The sequence below is a fragment of the Chaetodon trifascialis genome, chromosome 8 (genome assembly GCF_039877785.1).
Source record: "Chaetodon trifascialis isolate fChaTrf1 chromosome 8, fChaTrf1.hap1, whole genome shotgun sequence".
Classification (NCBI taxonomy): Eukaryota; Metazoa; Chordata; class Actinopteri; order Chaetodontiformes; family Chaetodontidae; genus Chaetodon; species Chaetodon trifascialis.
In genome coordinates, this window is record NC_092063.1 from 14,216,102 (window position 1) to 14,227,625 (window position 11,524).

General features: G+C 42.4%; 1 protein-coding gene across 1 annotated transcript; it reads right to left on the reverse strand.

Annotated features, from left to right (window-relative positions):
- Positions 1 to 425: 425 nt before the first annotated feature.
- Positions 426 to 11,494, reverse strand: smc1a (structural maintenance of chromosomes 1A). Its single transcript, XM_070969144.1, has 26 exons — positions 11,085 to 11,494; positions 10,266 to 10,454; positions 9,745 to 9,857; positions 9,098 to 9,301; positions 8,428 to 8,666; positions 8,066 to 8,324; positions 6,595 to 6,735; positions 6,413 to 6,495; positions 6,201 to 6,300; positions 5,655 to 5,762; positions 5,320 to 5,505; positions 5,048 to 5,227; positions 4,798 to 4,944; positions 4,455 to 4,592; positions 4,232 to 4,348; positions 4,034 to 4,140; positions 3,793 to 3,934; positions 3,544 to 3,689; positions 3,288 to 3,441; positions 3,089 to 3,196; positions 2,818 to 2,974; positions 2,569 to 2,723; positions 2,255 to 2,406; positions 2,094 to 2,163; positions 1,851 to 1,961; positions 426 to 1,327 (listed from the first exon to the last, which is right to left on the reverse strand). Exons 1-26 carry the CDS (start codon positions 11,191 to 11,193, stop codon positions 1,247 to 1,249), a joined length of 3,696 nt encoding a protein of 1,231 aa, XP_070825245.1. The 5' UTR covers positions 11,194 to 11,494; the 3' UTR covers positions 426 to 1,246.
- Between the last annotated feature and the right edge of the window lie 30 nt (positions 11,495 to 11,524).

The window sequence follows — 11,524 nt, forward strand, 5'->3', positions numbered from 1 at the left end:
ACATTCATCTCTGTGTTAGTTTTCTTTCTGCAAACAAACCAAAGATGGACATCTGGAAGCAGCACAGGCTGTGATTTGGAGAAGGAAAGAAACCCTTAGTTTGCACCAGTAAATAATAATCCAAAATAATGCTAGATGTGCCTTGACGAGAGGATAGGTGCATGCTTTGGATACTCACCCCAGCAGAAATTACAGTGTGGAAACTGAGAGCCTCTATAAATAGTCTTGTCTAGCAAAGCAGACACCGACTCCTTATGGAATGGAAACTAATGCAGCAGCATGGATGCTTTATTGTAGGTTCAAATAAAGAAGAAAATTCCTCAAAACTGATGCAGACAGCTGCCAAAAGCAGCACCTGATATCAGAAACAGCAGTATGCTTGCACTACACAGTAAAATCAACAAAAGTAAACAAAATAAAGGAGCTTAAATAATTCAAATTTTATTTATTGAAGCAAAGAAATCATTAAAACAGACTTGACAGAATAGTTTCATGTGGAGTTTTTCCATTCATCTAAAGCTGATTCAGAAGATCACTCAAGGAATATAAAGAGAGGCTGTGGTTTCTCATGCAGCTGTTCAAACACAGCACATTTCCTTTGAAATCATTTACTGATGAAAGATCCCACAAAGCTCCATGATCTCATTATAGCACCGCCAGTTGCAGCTAACTAGGGGTTTTATTTAGCTATCACACACGGGAATGTATCCACCATACTGTAACAACAGTTGCCTGATTAAGCTTTAAAAAAAAGGCTGCGCATGAAAATTGCAAATACTTGTAGTACACACAACAGAGGAAAGGCGAAGGCTTGAAAGCACACCATTGAAAAGAGGGTCATAAACAGTATAAAAGCTCTGAGAACAAATACTTGCTTCAGGTAAATTCGACATGGATACAAATTCTACAGTGTTTTAAAAAGGTTGCATTCCCTCTCGTTTTCATGTGAGTTTAATGCATTTGGACTGATTATTATAATCACTCTTATACGGCCAAATCGAGAAAGGGCTGGCTTTTATAAATGTACATACATCCCAGGTGTCGCTGTCTATAAAGGACGACCCCCAACAACTAAAAAAAAACCTCACTAATTCACTACTCTAGCATATTCAAAAAAATACATAAACATAGAAACCAAGAGGAAATAACACGTGGGACCTAATGGATACATGATCTGTGACTACAGAATATGTTAGCAACCCAGACAGCGTAGCAGATGGAAATACCAGTGTTGGGAGCGCTCGTCCTACTCATTGGGATTTGGGTTGGCATCAGGATACTGAGAGAGGTCAAAAGTGAGCACTTTGCTGATGACACAATCTCCTTGCTGTGAGGGGAAGAGAAGGAACGTGAGTCAATACTTGAATCATATGTACAGAAGATGCTTCCAAAGTGCATTTATTTAACTACTCAAGTTGCTTTATTATTCTTGGTTTCTGCTGGATCTTTACAGCCATGTTTGAAACAAAGTCTTCCAAATATGATCCATTATGATGAAATCTATAATCCAAGACTTTCTGTAGTATTTACCAAATTCTATTTTACGACTTTGGAGACAAAGAGGCAGAATTCTGATGGAAGGATTAACCAGTTTAATTAAGTTAATAAATTTTTTTGCTAAAAATGATACTTAACACCTAATGTTACTATCTATAGCAGGCAAGGAAAAATATTAAAGGTCTTTGTAAATGAAATTTAAGACTTTTTAATAACTTTTAAGTCCTATATGAGGGAAGTAAATACAATGCTTTTTTCCACTTTTCAAGACCTGCAGATACACTGTAATAACAACTGAGAAGCTTTGTGGGTATTTTGCAGTGAATATTTTTTAGACATTGAGTCACACACACCTCTGGATAAACACCAATGAGCGAGTCTGCCTTGGTGTAGAATTCCTCCTTCAGAGAAATGACGATGGCCTGGAAGTTCTGCACTGACTGGTCTTTGATGTAATTGGCCACCTTGAGGGTACAGAGGGAAACTATGAGTTATACTTTGTGTTTAATGTCATGAGCTGCTTAATAATAAAAGAACACTATGTCTATATCACAAGGAGCATTGATTACAGAGCTCAGGTCACTTTGTGAACAGACCTTGCCAATGTTCGTGTTGTCCAGAGCGGCGTCAATCTCATCCAGGACAAAGAAGGGGGCAGGTTTGTAGCTAGAGACGATCAGGAGAGATGACGTCAACAACACCTTTCTGAAAAGACCTTTTTTTCTATATAACTCAAACATGTTTTTAGACTCTGTACCTGTGAATAGCAAAGAGCAGAGCCAGAGCAGCCACAGTCTTCTCTCCTCCAGACAGGTTGTCCATGGGTCTGAACCTCTTCCCCGGGGCCACACAGTTATAGTTAATGCCATCCAGATATGGCTCCTCAGGGTTTTCTGGGCCCAGGAAAGCCTGCAGATGAGGGACACACTCATTGTAAAAGGTTCACAGACCAAGAGCATGACCTGTGACTTGTGTGTTACCTGCTGTAGCATGAACCACATTGACCACAATTTGTACTGTGGCAGTACATGTATTGTTAAAAAAACAAACAAATAAAACACTGAGGCATACCTGGGCGCTGCTGTTGCGTGACAGGGCTTTGTAGATCTCATCAATGTTCGTGGCCACAGACTCAAAGCAGTTATTGAAACGATCAAACCTTTCCTTCTTGATCTGCTCAAAGGCCTGCTTGGCTTTCTTGGCTCTCTTACGAGCAGCCTCAAACTCTGAGGGGAGGGCAGAAACAAAACAGACACAGCATTATGAAGAGATCTAGAAAAGCACCGTGAACCTGCGTCACTCATCATAATGCCTTCTCACCATCACTGGTCTCCTGGAACTTGTCCCTGACGCTCTCCAGCTTCTCCATGGCCTTCATGTTGGGTGCGCTGATCCTCTGTAGGATACTCTGCTGCTCGTTCAGACGCTGCTGCAGTGTGTTCGTCTCCGCTTTAATCTCTTCTTCTGACAGCGCATCCTGCAGGAAGTCGGGATGAAGTAAGTTTAGGCGTGCTTGCAAAGTGTAGCTTAAAGTATAAACATCATAACAAATGGATCTATTCCCTCTTTCGAGCATTGTTAAGCACCATACCTTAAGGTCTTCAGACAGGTTGCTGTAGTCGATCTCTATGAGAGCCTCTTTAGCGAGAACACTGCTGGATGTCCTCTGGCTGCTGGATTCATCTGTCTGGGAGCTTCCCTGGAATAGCACAGCAAACAAAGGATGACATTTTCTGCTTCACTCCCAGTAGTATATAAGTTAGAGCCTGCCTGAGCGGCTTTGTGTGTACCTCTCCTTGGCTGATATCATCCATTGTTCCAGAACGAAGAGGCAACCTGATATCCTGCATTTTGCAAGCTTGCAGCAAGTTGTGACGGTCGCTGCGCTTCTGCTCCAGTTTGGTCTCGATGGCCGTCACCTCCTTCTGGAGCTGAGTCAACTCCCTGGAAGATTCAAAAAAAACACACACACATTTGTAGCACAGACCAACTCAAATGTAATATTTCTGTTTATATGACATGAATATTGAGGTTTGTGTGACTGACTTGTTGGCACCACCCAGTTTCTTGCGGATCTCCTCCATCTCGTGGTTCTTATCGTTGACTTCAGATTTCTTGGTGAGGTGCTGGTTCTTCAGATCCTGCAGCTGAGCCATTGTCTCATCGATGATCTTCATGTGCCTGTGCTCCTCCTACAGGAAGATAAGAAAGAAGACAGAGACACAAACTTGAGTTTGACAAACTTGGTGTCAAAATTGAGAGTGAAAAAGTTCAGAAGTCACGTCCGTCTTTCACCTTCTTAAGTCGCTCTATTTCGGCCTCGTCCTTCTTGACTGTCTGCTCCCACATCATGACTTTCTCCTGGTCCTCTTTCAGCTGATTCTTCTCATAGTCTACCTGGATACCCAGACGGGTCTTCTGGGTCTCAAACTCAAGACTGAAGAAAAACAATGTGTCCCAGGTTAGTCCACACAGGAAACCAACGACAGGTTAGCTAACAGTAAGCTACAGTCAACTGACTCACATCTATACTCACCGCTTCTTTGCGATCTCATTCTGCCTCTTCACCTTCTCCTCCTCAAACTCTCGGATATTCCTCACTCCAATCTCCTTACAGAATTCGACAAACACCTCATCCTCCACCTGGGAAACAAAAAAATTTATACTGACTTTACTGCAACGCCACATTTTCACACACGGGTTGTAAATGGACCTCGCTTCATATCAATCTCACCAGGTTCATGCGGTCTCGCAGGTCGGTGATCTCCCTCTCGCGGGACTGGATGATCCTCTTGATATCATTGATACGAGGGCCAAAGTTTGCCAACTCGCTCTCAAGCTTAGACTTCTCCTGCATGACACAAATGGAACAAGCTGTAATGCAACAGTCACTGTAGCAGAGGGCTGCAGACATGCAACGCTTCATTTAAAAACACTGAGGTGTGACCAGGCCGTACCTGCATGTTGAGGGAGAGGTGGCGGGTTTTTGTCTGTTCCAGATCACTCTGGGAGTACTTGAGTCTCATCTGCAGACCGTGGGCCTGAGACTGCACCTGACGCAGCTCTGCCTCCTTCCTCTTGGCCTTCATTTGCTCCTACAAAGACATACATCAAAAAGAAGTGAGTTTACTGCAGGTGACAATCCATCAAACTGCAGTCAGTGACTAGAGATCAAAAACAGATCACTCTTTGAGGTTATCCAGATTTCAGAGGCATTCCAACAAACTCTTTCAACACAAAAAGAAACAGGACCAAAACCACCGTTTCTACGATAGAAGTATTATTAGTGATTCAAATTACTTTGAGCTCTTCTGTGAGTTTTTCTTTCTTCTCTTTGAGCTTGTCCACTGCCTTCTCATCCCAGCGCCTGGCCTTGGCTTTCAGGTCGCTGGCTCCTCCAGAGATGACTCCAGACTTCTGGAACAGAGTACCATCCAGGGCTACCGTCTGGACACGGGGACACGAGGGGAGGTTAGGTGGAAAGAGTTCACATCAGCCAATATTTCACATCCTTCCACCTTCAGTTCATTACCGGAGTGAAATCAAATACCTTGTGTCTGTATGGCCCCCCAAAAGCGATCCTTCGTGCATCCTCTACGTTCTCACAGACCAGGGCGTTGCCACATGCATACTGGAGGGCTTTCTTAATGTGAGGAGGCTCATAGCGAATCACATCGATTACCAGTTTGGCTCCTCGCAGCTCTCTCAGTTTCTCATCTGTTGGTTTCACCTTTGATAAGACAAGAAAAAAGCATATTGGGTAAATTCTAAAATAAAGAAAAATAAAGAGTGGACCTATTGACTGTACTTTCTAGTAGTCACCTCAAGGTAGTCGAGAGGAAGGAAGGTCTCGGGCTCTCCTCTCTGCTCCTTGATGTACTGAATACAGTCTCTGCCAGTCTTCTCTGAGTCAACAATGATGGCGTCCATGTTCTTGCCCAACACTTTGGTCACGGCAATCTGATACTTCTTCTGAGTGGGCTGGCACAGGTCGATGAGACGACCATACTGTAGAGAGAGACAGCAGTATATTTTAAAGAATTTATGTTTAGTTGATTCAATACGTTTACTAAATGTAGCAGGAAGCAAAAAACATGCCTTTGCAAGCATCAGGAAATCAGATCATATTGTACTGAATATTGTCACAGCTGTCTTACCACAGAGCCAGGGTAGAGTCTTTTGATGCTCTCCATTATCTCAGCTTTGCGCTGCTGACGACTGTTCTCCTGCCTGTCGATTCTGGCATCTCCCAGCTGCTCCATTACCTACAGAGGAAGCCAAGAATAACGGGATTGGTTATAGACTATTTCACCGCTGATATTTTCACCTGTCAAACACAGGTGTAACTAATAACAGTAACAACAGGAGTACTGGCACACCTGGCCATTATTTATTTTATTGTTCATGCATGTGCTTTTCCCCGATATGTGAAAGCATCTGCAGTGATCGATACCTACTGACTCATGTGTATACATTTAGTTTTCTGCTCTGTTGTGCAGAACAGGTTAGCTAAAGTGGCTACATGTAAACATGAACTCAAGGTCATCCAGAGAAGGGTCTCTAGCAACTACTGTACACTGAAATCATCACCAGTCAGCTAAAATGACTCTTAGAAGTCATTTGATTTTCTTTCTGTGTGTGTGTGTGTGTGTGTGTGTGTGTGTGTGTGTGTGTGTGTGTGTGTGTGTGTGTGTATTGAGTACCTGGTTAAGCTCCATGTTGATCTCATCAATTCGCCTCTTGGCCAGCTCAACCTCCTCTGTCAGCTCCTCCTCCATGCGCTTCTGCTCATCCAGTGACTGCCTGAGGGGCAACAGGACGAGAGCGTGAATGAGGGAGTATAATGGAGCAAACGCTGAAATCAATAAGCTGAACACAGCTCGGTACACACAATGGAAAAATGAGGGCAGCATACCTGCTGGTGGAAATGTAATCCTCCAATTTTTCAATACGTTTCTGGTTTTCCTCAATTTCACGGATCTTCTGTTTGATTTTGGCCTGGAGAGAGACAACAAAATATATGATCGCACACATTCAAATCAGTTAAAATCGATTCATTCTGACATGGGACAAACATGCCATCATCATCTCATTTACCTCCGTCTCCACTTTCTTCCTCTCCTCTAAGTCCAGACGGTCCTGATCGGCCTTCTGGTCGCGGTTGAACTTCTCCAGCTCCTGCGCCAGCGTGGCAGCACGTTTGCTGGCCTCTTCTTTCAGACGATGGTACTGCTTGACCTGGAGAGACAGAAGAGAGCGGGTCATGACAGCAGAAATGACTCACAAACTCACTCACTACATTTACATGCAGTCAAGCAACCCTTTCATAACCGTAATATCAGCAATAACCCGGTTGCGCACAGAATGTGATAACTTTCGAATCCTATGCTCATATTCCAGTTTTTAAAAACCGAATATGACCCCTGGGTTACTCCTTTTCTAACCCGAATTTTTGGTCATGTACACGTCTATCGGAATATCCCCACCGAACGGAACATTCATTTGTGTTCTGCGCATGTTCTGTTTGCAAGGAATCTTGGTCTTTTGAGTGCAGGTAGCATGGATATGGACGGCACAGCTCCGGCTCCATTTCCTATTTCTTCACGTTCTCGCCTTCCATTAATGAAGAAAGTGACACAGAATAGTGTCAAGTACTGGTGGTGGGTCAGCACCAGCCCCGGGCTGTTCATTATCCGCCATGCTGCTGCTGCTGTTGTTGTTGTTGTTGTTGTTGTTTTTGGATACAGGAAGAAGAAGCTGTAATGACACGCATTGCGCCATGACGTCCTCCGTGCGTCAACACATTGTCCGTGCGTTGCTGTTTTGATCAGGATATCCCAACTGATTACCCCTGTTTGCTCACGCATGCAAACGTGTTATTCCGAATGTTTCAGAAAAAGGAATATTGACCATAACCCGAATATTGACTGCATGTAAACGTAGTGACTGTTTACATGGCAGTGCCTGTATTTTAATTTTATCAAATAAATAAAATCTTGTAAATAAACCCTGATTGCAAAAAAGTTTGGATGCTGTGTGAAACAAACACAACAGAATGTGATACCTTGCTAATCTTTTTTTGCCATATATTCAACTGAAAACAGAATAAAGATGATATACATAATTGAGTTTAGTAAATATCTGCTTATTCTGAATTTGATGCAGCAACACATTTCAAACAAGTCGGACAGGAGCAACTAAAGACTGGGAAAGATGTGGAACACTCCAAAAACACCTGTTTGGAACATTCCACAGGTAAGCAGGTTCACTGTAACAGGCGATAGTGTCATGATTGGGTTTGAAAGGGACATCCTCCAAAGGCTCAGTCGCTCACAAGCAAGGATGGAGCGAGGTTCACCACTTTGTGAACACATGACTTTATAAAGGATATTACTACATGAACTCAGGAACAATTTGGAAAACCATTTTTGGTAAACACAGTTAATTTAAAAATCATTGCATTCTGTTTATATTTACGTTTTACACAGCATCCCAACTTTTTTGCAATGCAGGTTTGAATAAATTAACTGAATCGAGCTTAAATGTGTAAAATATTCCAACATCAGACCTGGTTCTCCTCCAGAGTCAGGTCCTGGCCCTGGCTCTGCGCCTCCTCCTCCATGCGCTCCTCAAACTCTTGCTTGGCCAACTCCACCGCCCTCATCTCTTTATCCAGCTCATCCATGTCCGCTTTGCGTTTCTTGTACATCTTCTGGGCATTTTGTAATGATTTACGCGCCGCCTCGAGCTTCTTGATCTTGTGCGATGTGTTCTCTTTGGCCTTGATGTACTGCGGCCTCTTTTGGTTCAACTCAGAGTCTTTCTCTCTGTGGGCAGAGTCAGGTGATTAACAAAGCGCTCGGTTTTAAATGGCATTAGTTACGCAATAGGCAAGAAAGTGAGCTGTGAAACCAAGTAATTGTCACTTACTTGATTTCTTTCTCTATGGTCTGCTGCTCCCTCATCAGCCTGCCCAGCTCCTTCTTCTTGTCCTTCAGCTCCTCCTCCACATGGTCCATCTTTTTACGGTCCTTATCAATCTCCTTGTTCCGCTGGCCCAGCTCTTTGTTCAGCTTCTCGATCTCAGTCTCATTGTGGTACAGCTTGAAGAGCTGCAACTGAACACTGGCCCTGGCTACTTCATCTTTCAGACGCTGGTAACGCTCAGCCTGGTGGAATAAAGGAAGGACAGAGATAGACAGAGTGATGAACTGAAGTGTGTGTGTTTTGTTTACTGATGGTTTTACTCAACCCGACACGGTCAAAAAAGGCAGCAATAGCACTGGGATGCAGACAAATACTGCATTTCATTGTCTCTGCACTCTGCAATGACAGAAAAATTAAGCTGAATCTAATCAAATAATATAGGACAGATAACACAAAATATGAGGGAAAACAGCATAATCAAATGACAAAATTCATCAGAAGCACATCTTAACATCTAACGCTTACTGCAGCACAAATTCCTCTCATAGGATAATAACCTTTAATATCCAAGGGCAAAAGTTACATGAAGCATTTCATTTCCAATTCAAGCAGAATACAAATATATAGAGTCAATGTAATTCCAGAGATACTATATGTCGACTGAAGCACATACCTCCTCTTTCTCTTGCTTGGCTTCTTTGCGCTCAGCCGCAATGTTCTTCTTACGATGGTAATTGAACTGTGTGTCCTCCTCCGCTTTCACCATCTCCTTCTTCCTGCGGTCGTACTCCTGGGCCAACTCTCCAGAACGAGAGATTTCCTCAAACAGAGCTGTACGCTCCTTGGGGTTCTTCATGGCAATAGACTCCACAGCTCCCTGGAGGGAGAACAAGCAGTGAATAAAACAACAGCAACAACAAACACCTTGTTCCCAGATGTTAATTTAACTACCACCAGAAAATCAATATTTTGGGCTCTGCTCTAATTGGCCGAGACACTTCCAAAGCTGTGATGCCAAGAGAAGGCAAATGCCTTGCTACGTTAACGACATCCAAAGAGTGATGGCACAAAAGAAGACAAAGGCTGCCTGCTTCCAGGGCTGCTTGTTATAAGAACGACTTCAAAGCATCAATGATTCATATTTTCTATTGAACATAAAGCAAAAAGCCACTTCAAATCATGATGAACAACATTTCTTAACTGTACTGAGATCACTGCAAACACAGTCGTCTGATAGCAAACTTGGAACTTAATACAGAAGCATTATGAAAAGACAGAATACACATCTCAAAGAAAAGAGCTTTACGATTTCAGTCTCACCTGGAAAACCAAGAAGTTCCTCGCCTTGATCAGAATACCAAGTTTTTCAAGCTCTTCGCTGTATTCAGGCAGGCTCACCACCTTGTTATTGATGCGGTACTCAGAAGAAGAACCTGAAACATGAAAACGTGAACATTGAAGAAAATAAGATGATCAAACACAGACAGATCATTGCAGTGTGAGGATTACTGTTATCATGCAACAAAATGCATTTTTCATTAAACCTACTCAAAGAAAGACAACTGTCTTACAATAAACATGTATTTTCTTAATTTAATGTGTTGCCTGACTAGCTTAGATGATTTAATGACAAATAAATTCTACAGAGCAGTCAACAGAGGTTGATTACAGATCTCGGCTGCATCTTGGGTTGATTTTAGGGTACAGGATGGATTCTTTGACATATGAGTTTCAGCTTACAGAAGGACTGATTTAAAAATGATCAAGAAAGCTATTAGACTGACATTTTTTAACCATGAAAACAGAATCATTCCAACTTGATTGTCAGTGGCGGTTCATACCGATGATGACTCTTGTGAAGGAGCGTTCCTCTCCGTTATCCTCCTGGTACACCATACTGACAAAGGCTCTGTTGGCAGCCGGTTTCCCTACAGGTGCTCCATGGATCAGATCCTTCAGAGTCTTCACTCGCAGGTTACTGGTTTTCTCTGCCAACACGAAGCTGATGGCATCCATAAGGTTGGACTTCCCTACAACAACAACGCCATATCAGATTTTCAGTGACCCAAGCAAAACTAATATTAAAGCACAACATGCAAATATAAGTCACCCATTTATTAGGTAGACTGCACAATCAAAGTTTATTTTGATGATCTTTAAAATGTGTAAAGTTCTGTTCAGTTCAGTGTTTGTTCAGTTTACTCTTGTTGGTTCAAATCTACAGGCATTATAAAGACTGTAGTTAGTTGACACGCTGTATTGTAAAGCATGTTGGATGTAACCTATCTGTGTTTACCAAACCCAGGTATTAAACGGCAACAACGCACGTAAAAAATATGATATTACACCTTTAGAAAGACAACAACATAGTTTGATGATGTACACAACAAATTAAATGATTTGGACACATGCAACGCTGTACGAGTTGATGGTCATAAACCATAACAAATAACGCTGAAATAAACAACAGTGCAGAATGGTAATGTTATATAGATCGTATGATAGGTCGTCAAACACGTCAGACGCGACGCAAACATACATTCTATGCATAAACTACATGTTATCTTTAAAGACGGGTGGGCATTACTGCACTGTTTACCGTTAGCCAATGCTAGCAAGCAGTCTGCATTAGCCGCGAGTTATTTGGAATCATAACATACCTGATCCATTAGGTCCGATGATTGCAGTAAACTTATGAAACGGTCCAATGATTTGTCTTCCTTTATACGACTTGAAGTTTTCGATCTCTATCAATTTTAAATAACCCATCTTCGTGGTATTTGTGCTGCTAGTCTAAAGGAAAACTACACTGAATATTAGCGAGTAAAACGTTTGCTAGCTAATGCTAACAAGCCGAACGAGCTATCCCAAAGACGAAGTATGCACGCAAATGAATGAACCTCTTTGTTCAATCTATTGCAGGCCCATGCACAAGTCACATTATGAACTGCATATTTAGTTTGATAATCTAAACAGCCTTCATAATCTTAATCAGGTAGACGCGATGAGGTTGTGACAACAATGCGCCATTTTACAATCCAACAGGAAGACCTTCGAGCGCGCGAGACACGAAACCCCATGATTTATCGCGAGAATACAT